A 17,612-nucleotide genomic window follows, 5' to 3' on the forward strand; every position below is an offset into this window, starting at 1 on the left:
AATCTGAGATGACAGTGTTGTTAACAAAAGGCTAAGCTTGTGAACCAATATATTTATTTCATTTCATTTGCGATTTTCATGAATAGTTAACGTTGCGTTATGGTAATGAGCTTGAGGCTATAATTATGCTCCCGGATACGGGATTGCTCGTCGCAACAGGTTAACATAGATGTGTCCATTTGATATATGATATAATAATTAACAGAATGCATTTTGCACCCTCTCCCCAGTCGCCTCAAGTCGAACGGCTTCGTCCACTCAACGTTTTGCATTGCTCCTGGCAACACAGTTATGGTTCAAGTGCAGTTAGAAAGCACGCGTCGCACCACTGATGTTTGAAATGAAAAAAGCACCTGTAAAAGAAACGTGTTGATCTATTTTATTGTGCTGTTATATTCGTATCGTTGTCCAATGGTGTTGGTCCAGGGGTGTTGTTGTTACATACTGTATAATTTAACCTGCGATCACCAATAGCAAATTCATTGTATCGTTTCACTTTCCATGTGAGAACCAACAACATTTCCACCCCGCTGATCCTCAACACTGGGGCCCCACAAGGGTGCGTTCTGAGCCCTCTCCTGTACTCCCTGTTCACCCACGACTGCGTGGCCACGCACGCCTCCAACTCAATCATCAAGTTTGCGGACGACACAACAGTGGTAGGCTTGATTACCAACAACGACGAGACGGCCTACAGGGAGGAGGTGAGGGCCCTCGGAGTGTGGTGTCAGGAAAATAACCTCACACTCAACATCAACAAAACTAAGGAGATGATTGTGGACTTCAGGAAACAGCAGAGGGAACACCCCCCTATCCACATTGATGGAACAGTAGTGGAGAGGGTAGTAAGTTTTAAGTTCCTCGGCATACACATCACAGACAAACTGAATTGGTCCACCCACACAGACAGCATCGTGAAGAAGGCGCAGCAGAGCCTTTTCAACCTCAGGAGGCTGAAGAAATTCGGCTTGTCACCAAAAGCACTCACAAACTTCTACAGATGCACAATCGAGAGCATCCTGTCGGGCTGTATCACCGCCTGGTACAGCAACTGCTCCACCCACAACCGTAAGGCTCTCCAGAGGGTAGTGAGGTCTGCACAACGCATCACCGGGAGCAAACTACCTGCCCTCCAGGACACCTACACCACCCGATGTCACAGGAAGGCCATAAAGATCATCAAGGACAACAACCACCCGAGCCACTGCCTGTTCACCCCGCTATCATCCAGAAGGCGAGGTCAGTACAGGTGCATAAAAACAGCTTCTATCTCAAGGCTATCAGACTGTTAAACAGCCACCACTAACATTGAGTGGCTGCTGCCAACACACTGACTCAACTCCAGCCACTTTAATAATGGGAATTGATGGGACATGATATAAAATATATCACTAGCCACTTTAAACAATGCTACCTAATATAATGTTTACATACCCTACATTATTCATCTCATATGTATATGTATATACTGTACTCTATATCATCTACTGCATCTTTATGTAATACATGTATCACTAGCCACTTTAACTATGCCACTTTGTTTACATACTCATCTCATATGTATATACTGCACTCAATACCATCTACTGTATCTTGCCTATGCTGCTCTGTACCATCACTCACTCATATATCTTTATGTACATATTCTTTATCCCCTTACACTTGTGTCTATAAGGTAGTAGTTTTGGAATTGTTAGCTAGATTACTTGTTGGTTATTACTGCACTGTCGGTACTAGAAGCACAAGCATTTCTCTACACTCGCATTAACATCTGCTAACCATGTGTATGTGACAAATACAATTTGATTTGATTTGATGAGCATGGTCATCTCCGATTTGGCTTCGCTGTAGCGCAAACTTGAGTAGCCGTCCATCAGCCTACCAAAGGTTGCACCTTGGCAGAAAACTGCATGTCCGGTAGCTCGCGGGCTGTCAATGAGTAGCTCTCGCAAGTAGACAGTGAGAAACACTCAGTAGGCCTAATCTAACGTGATTAAATCTGAAATAATTCTCCTCCCCAAACTGTTTACAGGCATTTAACACCATTCAGCATTTTTGCGATATATTTTCCCAACTTCAATCGGTTAAATCACATTGTTAAACCAAATGAAAAACATAGGATATTTGTGTCTTGAATGAGTCAAGTTTACAGTTGAAGCTGCTTCACCCAATTCATCACCACTAGTTTAGTTAGCTTCTTAGCTAGCTGTATAAGGCGATTCATGTTATTAGCCAAGAGTGTTTAGCTCTAACCAGCTAATCTGCCACAATGGATATCAGAAACCAAATCACACAGAGGCCGCCACCAAGCCCAGCAGCGATGATGCTGCCAAGCTCCAGCTAGCTCTCTGTGAAGTGCTTACCCCCCTTCCACAAGTGCCGCCAGGATAATGGCTCCACATTCCCCTCCATCTCCGACTGTTCCTGACGATCTTGGAACAGAGACAGCAAGCCCAGGTTAGCCTAGAATTCTCCCCTAGCCACAGGTTTTCTGTCCAACAATGTCAATTTAAGAGTAACTGGTTCATATGACCAGAGTGGCTGCAATACTCAGTTACTGCAGATGCACAATTTTGGTTCCCATGTCAAAAGTTCTGTATTGGGTCCAATGCTAACGCAGACAAAGCCTTCATCCAAGGCAGATATTCTGACTGGAAGCACGCAAAAGATTCAGAAGGCCCGCATCAAGCAAGGATCATTTGAAATTAGAGGTCGGCCGATTAATTATCCATTTGGCCATTTTTTTTACACCTTTATTTAACTAGGCAAGTAAGTTCTTACTTTCAATGACGGCCTAGGAACGGTGGGTTAACTGCCTAGTTCAGGGGCAGAAAGACAGATTTTTACCTTGTCAGCTCTGGGATTCAATCTTGCAACAGTTAACTAGTCCAACGCTCTAACCACCTGCCTCTCATTGCACTCCACGAGGAGCCTGCCTGTTACGTGAATGCAGTAAGAAGACAAGGTACGTTGCTAGCTAGCATTAAACTTATCTTATAAAAAACAATCAATCAATCATAATCACTAATTAACTACACATGGTTGATGATATTACTAGTTTATCTAGCGTGCATATAATCGATGCAACGCAGGGGGAAGATTTAACAAAAGCACATTTGCGAAAAAAGCACAATCGTTACACGTCTGTACCTAACCATAAACACCAATGCCTTTCTTAAAATCAATACACAAAGTATATATTTTTAAACCTGCATATTTAGCTAAAAGAAATCCAGGTTAGAAGGCAATATTAACCAGGTGAAATTGTGTCACTTCTCTTGCATTCATTGCACGCAGAGTCAGGGTATATGCAACAGTTTGGGCATCCTGGCTCGTTGCGAACTAATTTGCCAGAATTTTACGTAATTAAGACATAACATTGAAGGTTGTGCAATGTAACAGGAATATTTAGACTTAGGGATGCCACCCGTTAGATAAAATACTGAACGGTTCCGTATTTCACTGAAATAATAAACGTTTTGTTTCTGAAATGATAGTTTCCGGATTCTACCATATTAATGACCAAAGGCTCGTATTTCTGTGTGTTATTATGTTATAGTTAATTCTATGATTTGATATTTGATAGAGCAGTCTGACTGAGCGGTGGTAGGAACCAGCAGGCTCGTACGCATTCATTCAAACAGCACTTTCGTGCGTTTTTCCAGCAGCTCTTCACTGTGCTTCAAGCATTGCGCTGTTTATGACTTCAAGCCTATAAACTCCCGAGATTAGGCTGGTGTAACCGATGTGAAATGGCTAGCTAGTTAGCGGGCGCGTGATAATAGCGTTTCAAACGTCACTCGCTCTGAGACTTGGAGTAGTTGTTCCCCTTGCTCTGCAAGGGCCGCGGATTTTGTGGAGCGATGGGTAACGCTGCTTCGAGGGTGGCTGTTGTTGATGTGTTCCTGGTTCGAGCCCAGGTAGGAGTGAGGAGAGGGACGGAAACTATACTGTTACACTGGCATTACTAAAGTGCCTATAAGAACATCCAATAGTCAAAGGTATATGAAATACAAATCGTAGAGAGAGAAATTGTCCTATAAATACTATAACTACAACCTAAAACCTAAGACCTTGGAATATTGAAGTCTCATGTTAAAAGGAACCACCAGCTTTCATATGTTCTCATGTTCTGAGCAAGGAACTTAAACGTTAGCTTTTTTACATGGCACATATTGCACTTTTACTTTCTTCTCCAACACTTTGTTTTTGCATTATTTAAACCAAATTGAACATGTTTTATTATTTATTTGAGGCTAAATCGATTTTTATTGATGCATTATATTAAGTTAAAATAAGTGTTCATTCAGTATTGTTGTAATGGTCATTATGTCAAATAAAAAAGTAAAAAAATTGGCCGATTAATCGGTATCGGCTTTTTTTTGGGGGTCTTCCAATAATCGGTATTGGCGTTAAATCATAATCGGTCAACCTCTATTTGAAATACATTGCACTGTAAAAAGAAAACAAGTTCGGAGTGCTATGGAAACTGAGGTGTCAACACTTCTTAATGACAGGTAGCTGGCAAGAACTCTTTTCCCACTTTGACAAACGTGATCAGCCAGCACAGACAAAGCATTCTACACCCAAGGAAAGCTCAACTAATCCAACTGGCATTTGAGGAGGACCTTAAAAGAAGATTTCGGGGGGAATGGAATTATCGATTACTCAGAAAGTTCAACTCTTCTGAAAAGGTAAGTAAAATCTAGCTGGTTGGTTTCGATCAAAATCTTGGTGGCATAGCCAGTGTTGTCATTTTCTGCAAACACCTAGGGTACGGAATGGCAAAATGACTTCTTTAGCCAGGCAATATTTTCATTGCCAAAACGGCCTTTTTTAGTGTGTAGGGCACTGCTATGGTGCTGATAGAGCGCAACGAAGATATCGCGACAACCTGTGCCTTCCTGGTCAAAACCAACGGTCTCGGCATTTGAACTTATGTTTATTGTGGTACAGCGTGATATAAGCAGAATTCAACATGATTCCAATGCAAGAACCCAAATTACGCCCCTGTGTAGAGCTACATATCGCTATGTTTCATTGTAGAAATAGATAACCATAGAAATAGAATGTAGGCTTCCTTAGTAGCATACTGCTTTTCGTGGTTGTACATGGAACTGTACGTTTTGGAAGCGTGTTTACGGTAGGTCGGCATTGCTTAATTGATCACAAGGGTGGGTCGTATTTGAGCAAAAGAAGTGTATTGTGCCATATTGCAACGTTTTGCTTGAACTCATGAGCTGCATGATGTTTCATGTTTGAAGCGGGTCTATAAGCCAAACTGCTATTCAGTATTTTGTTTTGCATGAATAACTAGGCTACTACTTTCAGCATTTAGTTTGCATTATTCTGATATGACAGATGTGTGTACGGCTGCATTCACATAGGGTAATTCACCTATTACATATAGCCTATCTTGTCGTCTATATTTACTAGGCCTGGTTTTAGTGTGTAGGGTGCTGTTCATTGTGCTGGAACAGCGCAGCAAAGATGGGCTACAGATTTCTCGCCAACCTGTCACTTCAATAGCACTCAATGGTCTCTGCATTTGAACCTTATGTTTATTGTGGTGCTATAGAGTGATATAAGCAGAATTCAATATAATTCCAATGCAGTAACCCCCCCAAAAATTGCATCCCCTCACCGATTCCAACTGCTCCCTTAGTCACTTTATCCTGGTGCCGGGTCTGTCTACTTGGCTGGGTAAGTAATATCGACCAAATATGCCTTTTCTACCATCTTTGCATCAAGTATGTACGCTGCTGAGACAAGTCAATTAAAAAAGTGTTCATGTTGACAATGCTCCACACAACGGCGCAAAACAAAAAAAAAAGTCAAGACCTTCACCCTCCCAAGCGTCTAAACCCCTACTTCCAGACAAAGTCAGGCGCTCAGGCTTGGCTCAGCTACCTAAACAGTTTAGTTTCTATGAACCACCGGTGGCTGTGTGTGATGTATAATGTGCTGTGAATAATCTGTATTCATAATGGTGGAAATAATTGGAAACGATGTGGTCAATTGTGCACCGTTGAAAACATCCTCTTTAGTTGGGCTTTAACCTCACGTGAGAAATGTACTGACTTCAACACGGGGACTCCGTTCAAAGCCACTACACCATTACTCATTCTTCATGTGGGGTTTAATGTTTGACTGCCTGCTGTGACATGACTCATAGGTTTGTCCAATAAGTGTCAGTCGTATGTTTGGGCAGTACAGAGGATTGGCGAGGTGAAACCTAGTATCAGTCAGACCTGGGTTCAAATACTATTTGAAATCTTTCAAATACTTCTAGCATTTGATCTAGTCCTGGAGTGCCAGATGGGTGGGCTTTGCACTTTTGCCAGTATTCTCTTGGGTCCATTGCACCAGGCCAGCTCAATCAAGCCCAGCTAAAGTATTTAAAATAAATTCAAATAGTATTTGAACCCAGGTCTGGTATCACTCAGCCTCACCAGGCCAATTGAGAGCCATTTATCCCCAGGCTGCAGTCACACAGCACTGGTGAGCGTCATACAGGCCAGGCCCCTATTCCATCCTGTCCCACATTTCCTATCTCCCGGCCAAATGCCATTATCTTGTTCTACATAATGACCAATATGTGAAAAGCCAAATAGGTGACAAGCCAAACATATTTAATGAGGGCAATACAAACTAGTGAATATCGGCAGGGAGATAGAGATAAAAGTTGTTAGAGTATTAATGACACAAGGGCAGAGGTCAGGAGGGGCATCATGGGGCATCATGGGGCTAAGGTCACATGACTCAGTGTTACGGGGCTGTACGGACACAGAGATTGGCGGAGCTGTCAGGTTATTTTAATTTCACTGGAAAAAAAAAAAAAAAAAAAAAAAAATGTAATGATACCTCTCCCGCTCAGCCATATTTGTTTACCGTTGTCAGGGGAGACTTGGCAAAACAAGGCAGGAAAAGAGGAGAGACACCTCCATTTTCATTCACAAAGATCAGCCACACAAACTGCTATCAATAAATCTCCCTGAATGTTTGCTCCACATTTCAGGGTTGGGGAGCTCTCCGCCACAACATTGTCCCAACACAAACACTGTGTCAAATGCCACATGTTGCTCAGAGGTTGTGTGTGTTCACATGTTGTGTGTGTGTGTGTGTGTGTGTGTGTTGGACAGACTGCTACTCTCTGTCCAAGAGGTTCTGTATCAGTAAAGAGCTGCATCTATTCTGCAGCCCCCCTTTCACTCAAGAGGAAGTCTTGAGCGTCTATTTTAACCCCTACATGTACCAGAGGAGTTTAAACAAAGGCTCCCTCTCATCCCAGTGAAGCATCAGCGCAGGAAAGAAGCACACAGACACATGGCCATTGGAAATGACCAGCTATCATCACACTACAAAAGCCCCTCGTCATTTTTTTATGGATCCCCAGCAGTTGAATGATGGATGTGTTGAGAGTGTGAAACAATGTTCCTCCTCAGCTGATGATAACGCTCGATCTCCTCTACACTCCAGCGAATAATACCAGCTGTGTGTGCTTGCCTTAGGATCCCTCTCTTACAGTAGTTAACGAACATCTGTGGTACTCCATAAACTGAGTCACGCGCCTCCGACGGAGTATAGGAGAACCTTTCAGAGGAGGAGAGGAGCTAGAACAAGAATGTCCTTCACTTGGCTTGCCATCAGACACACGCACGCACGCACGCACACACACACACAGTGACATCACTGTTAAGATGCCCAGGGGGCGGGATCTCGATGTCTTCCTCATTCTGCAGGGAGAGTAGGAGAGTCAATGTAGGGCCTTCCAGGTGACGGAGCTGTCTAAGGCACTGCATCGCAGTGCTAGAGGAGTCACTACAGACCCGGGTTTGATCCCGGGCGGTGTCGCAGAAGGCCACGACCGGGAGACCCATGAGGCGGCGCATAATTGGCCCAGCTTCGTCCGGGTTAGGGGAGGGTTTGGCCGGCCGGGATGTCCTTGTCCCATTGCAACGAAATAAAAACATCTAATAAAACATTTAAAAAGGAGAGTCGTTGTGTTAAGAACTGTTTCCATACTGACACATTCACAAATTCAATTCAACTATTCAATGAAAAAACATCACACTCAGTAATGTGCTCTTATCCATTGGTGAACTCTTGGAAAGTCTAAGACGGCCATACATTATAATGCAAAGCATTCAGTTGCTTGTTTTCAACTAAAACTTGTTTTCTGTCTTTTTTGAAGGGACAGGGGACGGATTAGTGCTTCGAGAGCATGTCCTGGAGATTTGGCAGATCAACACTTATGTCATTGGACCAAATGCTATTTTCCTCCTTAAACTAATGGCCAACTGCACAGGTAATTTGTTTTTCTCAAGGTCTTCATCCCCCTGCACTGTAAATGCTGTGTATTTTCCCAGGGGGGAAGTCACTCTTCGGCCCATCCTCATAGACCCGCCATGTTTGGAAAATGTATGCTAACTTGCCAAGGCTGGTCCCGGGGCGCTCCCGGCTTCCTGTTAAACACCAAACGGTGAAGAGACAACCGTTTATCAGCCTCCCTCGTCACCCACCCTGCCCCTCCTCAGCTCACGACCTCCTGGCCGATTCGCCCCTCTCCACTACTCCTGCTCTTCTCCCGCCCTGTCTAGACTGGGCAAACACAGACGCATGGGGCTGTAGTCATCCTTTCTAGCTCAAGCGCCTTCCCATATTTGTCTCTTTCCGCTCTCACCTCTCCATCTCCCCTTCCACCTCCTCCATATCTTTTTTCTGTGTGGGGGACTCATGGGGCCGTATAGAGTTAGAACCGCAGTCTGTCTGATGACGCTCAAAATCCCCTCAGAACCCATTCAGGGTAACCTGGTTAAAGCACAAAGAAATTATTCCCCTACTCTCTCATTGTTTTACTGACCCCCCCGCCAGGGTTTATATTACATTTTTGCATCGATCTTAGACAAAAAAAAGGGGCAAATAAATTTGATAACGGGCAGTACTAAAAGCCTTCTCCTAAATCAATAGAAATATATGAATAACATAAGTTACTCAACCTCCTTATATGTTTTAAGGGAGATTACCGTAGTTATGCTACTCCAGCAAACTGAATCAAATGTAAAATTGTAAGTATACCATTCAGTCCTTTTCAGTCTTGGGGCCATGCTGTCATTTGTTACAAAGATGATAGTCAACCTTTGCACAAGAACCTTTCTTGAAAATGCTCAGAAGAGCGTTCATGGAATGGATGGCGCTTACTAGTTTGATCATATGTGATTGGTTTCCAATTGACAGACTTGCGCCTCATTCCCAACTACCAAACTCCGACACATATCGCCTTTTACAAAAAGTGTGTGTGTGTGCACTCCTGTGTGAATGGTATACCCCTTAGCCTATCAGCGTGCAGCAGCCAGCTGGCACCAGGTACAACTCTCGCGGGCTGCGGCCAAATTCCACACCCCGATGACTGAGTGCTTAGACATGTCGCGGCCAACTTTGACAGACAACTTCTTGAAGGTGAGCAATATGAATTTACAGCTTGTTGCACATTCCATAAATGCAAACACAACGCACGAGTATGTGTGGGACAGACAATGAAATAACGTATAGTCTCAATATCCCCTTTATCCCCTTATTGTTAGTTAGATTACTTGTTGGTTATCACTGCATTGTCGGAACTAGAAGCACAAGCATTTCGCTACACTCGCATTAACATCTGCTAACCATGTGTATGTGACAAATAAAATTTGATTTGATTTGATAACACTATAGTGTCTTCTTCAAGAAATGGAATGGAACCTCCAGTTTGTAGTGTTTGGCCTTTTACTGCAGCCTGGTTGAGGGTGAGGGTGATCATCATTTTTTCGCTGTTACACATTTTCACAACCTTACACCTACAGTTCTTGCCCTGTATTCACAAAGCGTCTCAGAGTAAGAATACTGATCTAGGACCAGGTCCCCCCGGTCCATTCAATCTTACTCATTATGACCTAAAAAGACAAGACTGATCCTATATCAGCACTCCTACTCTGAGACTCTCTGAGAATACAGGCGCTAATCTCTAAACCAAAATAATTGATTGTTTTGATGACGTCTTTATACCTGGCAACATGCTCAGTGTCCTAAAACACAGCGACGACGAGGCTACGGTTTTCCACTCACTTTTCACAAGTGGACAAACTACAACATGCAGGATTCATTGATAGATTAAACACGAGTGACCAGTATTGACTTATCGATTGAATGCAAGCGAGAGTGTGTGTGTGTGTGTGTGTGTATAGAGGGCCTCTCATGGCCTGTGTTAAGCGGAGTAATAACCTCACAGATGGTGAGGGGCTGGTCCGGAGCATGCTATGTGATGGAGAACAATCTTTGACTGCTTGATTGCTCATGGAGCACAAGGGAGCTCTGACAGGGGGAGGGGGGAGGATGTACACGCTGCGTGTGTGTGTGTGTGTGTGTGTGTGTGTGTGTGTCTGTTGGTGCAAGTGTGTGTTATGTGAATGGGAGGAGGGGTTTGTTTAAGTTTAACTAGGCCATTTCTACTCATTACAATGACGTGGCTTTGTATCAGACACTGAGTGGATCAAATAACATTTCCGATGCTGTGCCGAGGTCTCCTCAATTTGATGAATCGTGTTTCCAAGTAGGTGAAAATCATTTGTATTCGTTCACAGCAGCCTGTTCATTCACCTGGCAGGGAAACGATGATTCAATATTATATTATGGATAGATAGGCGCAAAAGTCACAGAGTGTAAAAGGACAATAAATCCAGCCGTCACTTTATGCAAAGCGATGCAAATGGGGTCCCTGATTAAGAGACAGAGTCATTTAAAAACAGTGACTGCCAGGACCTTGTCATACACACACTCCCTGCCTGCCCCGCCCCTTGCCCGCCACTCGAGCAGTTTATCAAGTAATTATTGTTTGATTACAGCGTTTCATTATCTGCACTGATTGAGTCACAACTGGCGGCAAAGGTCAAGCACCATTATCGCGCCAGAGCCGAGACATATTTCGATGCAGGCCGGGTGTGTGTTTTCCCTCCCTCTCCTCTGAAAGGGCTAATTGCAAATGCATTTGTTTGAGGAAGAGGAGATAGAGTAGCAGGACCTCCGCCCCAATGTCCCCCAACTCCCACCGTGATGGAATATCAATGCAGGCCGCCTCACACTCACAGACACACACACAGACACACAGACACACACACACGAACAAACAACCAAACGCACGTACACACACACCCCCAGGGGAGCATTTTAGGAGCACATCCAATCATACTAAACAATTGATAACCATCAAACATATATTTGGCATAAACAAAGCCATTTGGGCCAAGAGGGATGATTGAGTAATGTTAAGGCCCCATACCCTAAATGGACCAAAACATCAGCCTCTAGTACACTGCTGATTTACTCTGCTCTTCAAAGATGTGGTGCTGCAGTGAGGTTCGTAGTAAGGTCCCCTTCTTTTCTTAACCCACTCTTACCATTGGATAGAATGTGTACTTCCAAAAAGGTCATTCAATCTGTCGGTACCCTACACTGTTGACTGACTCCTGGATAACTATGTATTGTAGCTACTGTAACTTGCACATGGTTTGAGTGAGATGTGAAGGGTATAAGAGTCAGGGCCGCCATTTCAGGGGCAATGATAGTGGAGGTGAGAGAGTAGGTACTTTATGGGGTTATAGACAGGGGAAGTAGGTAATATACAGGATAATAGACAGTAATAGGTAGGTACCAATATAGGCACCAATTACTGTGCAGTGTAATAGATAGTTACATCCCTGGAAGACCATTATTGATTTAATTGGTGATTTTTGGCTCTTGTACCATACCATTATGGAATAACTGCCTTTTTAAAACACCAATTTGTTTATAATCCCCCATTAGATAACAGGAGTGACTGAGTTGAATAGGTTTGGTTCACAGACATGGATTCACAAGGAAACATTGAGAGGATTTCATACCTGGGAGGAAAGGAGATCTCCAGCTCGTGCAGCCGTTCCTTGAAACAGGACAGCTCACTGTCAAACTGTAAAAACTATGGAGAGAGAGAGAGAGAGAGAGAGAGAGAGAGAGAGAGAGAGAGAGAGAGAGAGAGAGGGGGGGGGGGGGAGAGGGGAAGGGGAAGGGAGAGAGTGAGTGATAAAGGGTTTATTTCTTTACAGAAAGTAATATCCACTATGTCAGTCATCACTCACCGAGTGAATAACTATGAGCGTGCGAGTGTGAGGCGCCTGCGTGCATGAGTAAGTGTTAGATAACAATTGTGTTAGCTTTGTTTCTCTCCTTTCTCGACCTGTGGATTTGTGCCACTGCCAGCATACTGCACAAGTGTCACGAACAGTGTGGTGGTACATGAAGGCAAGTGTGTGAGAACAGCTAACCAGTGCTGATGTGTGCGTCTCTGACCTGGCTATTCCAGAGCCATCCCTGTCCTATCGCAGCCCCCAGTTTGCTGCCGAGGGTGTGGGTCTGTCTCTGTCGCTCTACGCTGACATCAGATCCAAACAGTCTTCATCAATCATATCCTGTCTCACAGCTGCACTCCCTCTGACTGCACCAGCACAGACGTACACCCCCACTCCACCCCCCCCTCCGTTCCCCCCTTCCCAAATCCCATAAATCATTAGTGAGAAGTGCAATTAGCAGCTCCTTGTACACATTAATTATCTGGGCGATGAGCAGGTAGCAGGGGCATCTGCATCGCTGGCTCCCTGAGCGACGGACAGGTATCTGGGCAACCCTGCAGGATATATACAGACCCTGCCCCTTCCTGACTGACTGGCAGCTAGCAGGAACATACCAGAGCATGTTCATTTGGTGGTAAATTGACACCCTCAACAGAACACATATCAGATATAGTCTGATGAGGTCCTCTACACTTCCTTTGTGATACTGTCAGTAGTTATAAAGCTAGCTTGACAATAACATTACATGGCTGTACGACGTGTAACAATAGAGTGAATGGAATCACCATCTAGGACAGTGTTTAAACCAAACAACCAGCCAAACAGAGGGTAGGTAAGGGAGAATTGTCAGAGGAGTGGTGTCTTATCAGTGGAATACAAACACATCCATCAAATCAAATTTGAGTTGTCACATGCACCAATTACAACAAGTGTATACTTTACTGTGAAATGCTTACCTACTAGTCCTTTCACAACAATGCAGTTAAAAAGTAAGAAAATTAACAAATAGATCAAAATAAAATACTATAAAATAACAATTATGAGGCTGTATTCAGGCTATATACAAGGAGCACCGGTACCGAGTCAGTGTATTGGGGTACGAAGAAGTTGCGGTGATTGACTGAGGTAATATGTACATATAGGTTTGGTTAGGTGACTGATTGAAGTACTATGTACATGTAGGTAGGCGGTGAGAAGTAGAAAGTACGGGTAGCCGTTTAACTGTTCAGCAGTCTTATGGCTTTGGAGAAGAAGCTGTTCAGGAGCCTTTTGGTCCCAGGCTTGGCGCTCCGGTACCGCTTGCTGTGCGGTAGCAGAGAGAACAGACTGACTTGGGTGGCTGGAGTCTTTGACAATTTTTAGGGCCTTCCTCTGACACCACTTGGTATAGAGGTCCTGGATGACAGGGAGCAGTTGCCATACCAAGCGGTGATGCAGACAATTAAGATGCTCTCAATGGTGCAGCTGTATAACTGTTTGAGGATCTGAAGGCCCATGCCAAATCTTTTCAGCCCCCTGAGGGGGAAGGGGCGTTGTCATGCCCTCTTCACGACTGTGTTGGTTTGTTTTGGACCACGATAGACCTTTAGTGATGTGGACACCGTGGAACTTGAAGATCTCGGCCATCTCCACTACAGCCTTGTCAATGTGAATGGGGGCATGCTCGACTCTTTGTTTCCTGTAGTCCACAATCAGCGTTTTGTCTTGCTGACATTGAGGGAGAGGTTGTTGTCTTGGCACCACACTGCCAGGTCTCTGACCTCCTCCCTGTAGGGCTGTCTCATTGTTGTCGGTGATCAGGACTACCATCGCCGCGTTGTCAGCAAACTTAATAACGGTGTTGGGAGTCATGTGCGGCCACGCAGTCTTGGGTGAACAGGGAGTACAGGAGGGGGCTAAGCACGCACCCTTGAGGGGCCCCTGTGTTGAATGTCACTGTGGCGGATGTGTTGTTGCCTACCCTCACCATCTGGGGGTGGCCTGTAAGAAAGTCCAGTATCCAGTTGCAGAGGGAGGTGTTTAATCCCAGGGTCCTTAGCTTAGTGATGAGCTTGAAGGGCACTATGGTGTTGAAAGCTGAGCTGTAGTTAATGAACAGGATTCTCACGTAGGTGTTCCTTTTTTCCAGGTTGGAAAAGGAAATACAAGAGATTGCCTCTGTGGATCTGTTGGGGCGGTATGTGAATTGGAGTGGGTCCAGGGTGTCTGGGATAATGATGTTGATGTGAGCCATGACCAGCCATTCAAAGCATTTCATAGCAACAGATGTGAGTGCTATTATGGGACAATAGTCATTTAGACAGGTTACCTTGGAATTCTTGGTCACGGGGACTATGGTGGTCTGCTTGAAACATGTGGGTATTACAGACTGGGTCAGGGAGAGGTTAAACATGTCAGTGAATACACTTGCTAGCTGTTCAGTGCATGCTCTGAGCAAACGTTCTGGTAATCCATCTGGCCCAGCGGTCTTATGAATGTTAACCTGTTTAAATGTCATACTGACATTGGCTACGGAGAGTGTGATCACACAATCGTCTGGAACAGCTGGTGTTATCATGAACTGTTCAGTGTTGCTTGCCTCGAAGTGAGCAAAGAAGGCATTTAGCTTGTCTGGTAGGCTCGCATCACTAGGCAGCTCGCGGCTTCGTTTCTCTTTGCAATCCATGATAGTTTGCAAGCCCTACCACATCCGAAGAGCGTCAGGGCCGGTGTAGTAGGATTCAATCTTAGTCCTATATTGAAGCTTTACCTGTTTGATGGTTTGTCGGAGGACATAGCAGGATTTCTTATTAGCATCCTGATTTGTGTCTCGCTCCTTGAAATCGTCAGCTCTAGCCTTTAGCTCAGTGTGGATGTTGCTGTAATCCATGGCTTCTGGTTAGGATATGTACGAACGGTCACTGTGGGGACTACGTTGTCGATTAACTTATTAATGAAGCCCGAGACTGATGTGGTAAACTCCAAAATAACATCGGATGAATCTCGGAACATATCCCAATCTGTCCTAGCTTAGCATCCGCATCCGCCAGTCGTTTTTGCTTGTAAACTGGAATTAAGAGGATGGCGTTATGGTCAGATTTTCCAAATGGAGGTCAAGGGACAGCTTTGTATGCGTCTCTGTGTGTGGAGTAGTGATCTAGAGCTTTTTCGTGGTTACAAATGATTTAAGTTTCCCTGCATTAAAATCCCCGCCAACTAGGAACACCGCATCTGGGTGAGCATTTTCTTCTTTGCTTATGGCCTTATACAGCTTGCTGAGTGCGGTCTTAGTGCCAGCATCGGTTGGTGGAGGTAAATAGACACCTACGAAAAATATAGATGAAAACGCTCTTGGCAAATAGTGTGGTCTACAGCTTATCACAAGGTATTCTAACTCAGGCGAGCAGGTCCCCAAGACTTCCTTGATATTACAGATTGCGCACCAACTGTTGTTGACAAAGAGACACCCCTCCCCTCAGCTTACCGGACGCAGCTGTTCTGTCCTTGTTCAGGCACGACTCCGTGAAACATAGGATATTACAGTTCTTCAGATCACGTTGACAGGATATTATCGAACGGAGCTCATGCAGTTTATTATCCAGTGATTGCACGTTTGCCAATAGAAAGGATGGTAATAGCGACTTATCCACACGGCGTCGCATTAAAAACCCTGCACGTTAGCCTCTGTAGCGCTGCCTCCGCCTCCTCCAAATGATGGGGATTTGGGCCTGGTCTGAGCATTATGTCCACCTCCGATTTGTTCAAATAGAAGTCCAAATTGAGGTTAGTAATCGCTGTTTTGATGTCCAGAAGCTCTTTTGAAACGATGGCCGAAACATGTACGAAACTAAAAATGTATAATCATTTGATCAGTTCAAAAAAACAAAATAGCACAATTGGTCAGGAGCCCGTAGAATGGCAGCCATCCACTCCGGCGCCATTCTATCAATCCACAATCTGAACATACATGTTTATAAGCTAGTTTAAACCTTGATTGACATTATCACAAACATATGTGGGGTACATTTACATGGCTGTGTATTTCTGTATGAGCAAGATTATGTGGGTAACTGCGAGTAGCCAACTGTATGCATGCATACTTACGTGTAAAGTGTGAGCATCTGTCTGTCTGTCTGTCTGTCTGTCTGTCTGTCTGTCTGTCTGTCTGTCTGTCTGTCTGTCTGTCTGTCTGTCTGTCTGTCTGTCTGTCTGTCTGTCTGTGCCAGTGGTGTAGAACAGTGGACATTACTTTCCAGGCAGTGGGACCCTCAGACAGAGTCTCTGTGGTTCAGGAGGGCAGATGTGTAACATTCATCAAACTCACAGGAGGCAGGGTCACAGGAGAGCTCACACATTGTGAATGAGGAATGGAGCCCGGAGGATGCGCTACACGCTTCAGTGTGCGCCACCACCATCCTCCCAATGACATGATCCTAGTGTGTGTGAAGAGTCCTTAGTGGAAGAGTGAGCCAGCATATAAGTTTGTAACTGAGAGAATGTCAAGATGTACAGTAAAAGTTGGTGTGTGTGTGTGTGTGTGTGTGTGTGTGTGTGTGTGTGTGTGTGTGTGTGTGTGTGTGTGTGTGTGTGCGTGTGTCTGATAGTGTAAATAATTGACTGTAAACATTTCTAGAGGTGCAGAATGTAATTGTCACTGTTTGTGTGTGCACCTCATGTCTGCGTCTATTCTTACCCTAATAGAGTATCTGGGGGTGTGTGTACACCGGTGTGTTTCTTTGAGTGTGTGTGGACAGGTGTGTTTGCCTCTGTGGAGTTAGTGCAGCCGAGATGAGAAGTGACACCTTTAAAAAGCAGCAGATGAGCTGTGTTGGGGGGTGATGAAGCGTACTGTGTATCCGTGATGTGTGTGTGTGTGTGTGTGTGTGTGTGTGTGTGTGTGTATAGAGCCTCTAAGTGAATGTTGAGTAATTCATTTAGGTTGAATGGAAAACCCAAGGGCTGAAATTTCACACTACATTTCATCCCGGGTCAATTAAGCATAATGATTTGCTGTTCTGGTAGGTCAGCAGTAAAAAAAAATCCCAGTTTATATTGGTTCAAGGGCTCGTTGCATTATAAAGATGGCGGAGTAGTTTGACAGCTTTAAATGACCTTGGAGAGGGCTGCTAGCTGATATGGCTCAGGCAATATCATAGACAAGGAGAAAGATGAGGAAGTGCCCCCCCCCTCCCCCCCCTAAACAAGTCCAGTGTTCATATTTCTTACTTCGCCTGACTGAGCAACACACACCTAATTCACCGTAGCTGTGATTGTTATAAGAGGGAGAAGTTGAAGGGACAGAGGGAATAAAAGGTATCTGGGCTGACTGTCCCTCTAACCCAGCTTGTGGTTGTCCAAGCCCATAATTGTGCAATGATTTACAACATGTCAAACTATCCCTCTGACAACACCTGCTGCCATTAAAAGTCATCCAATAATCCATCAATAAACACAGAGGTGAAAGGTCATTTAATTTTATTTTTAAGCCACACA

General features: G+C 44.5%; 1 protein-coding gene across 3 annotated transcripts in view; it reads right to left on the reverse strand.

Annotated features, from left to right (window-relative positions):
• The window catches only part of LOC118369550 (inositol polyphosphate-5-phosphatase A-like), a 300,208-nt gene that overhangs the window by 10,465 nt on the left and 272,131 nt on the right, over positions 1–17,612 (reverse strand). For all 3 annotated transcript variants that reach the window (XM_035754029.2, XM_035754028.2, XM_052498410.1), the window contains exon 12: positions 11,916–11,989. In XM_035754029.2, the coding sequence (XP_035609922.2) occupies positions 11,916–11,989 (74 nt within the window). The remainder of the gene's footprint in view (positions 1–11,915; positions 11,990–17,612) is intronic.

This window comes from Oncorhynchus keta, chromosome 36 (assembly GCF_023373465.1).
Source record: "Oncorhynchus keta strain PuntledgeMale-10-30-2019 chromosome 36, Oket_V2, whole genome shotgun sequence".
Taxonomy (NCBI): domain Eukaryota; kingdom Metazoa; phylum Chordata; class Actinopteri; order Salmoniformes; family Salmonidae; genus Oncorhynchus; species Oncorhynchus keta.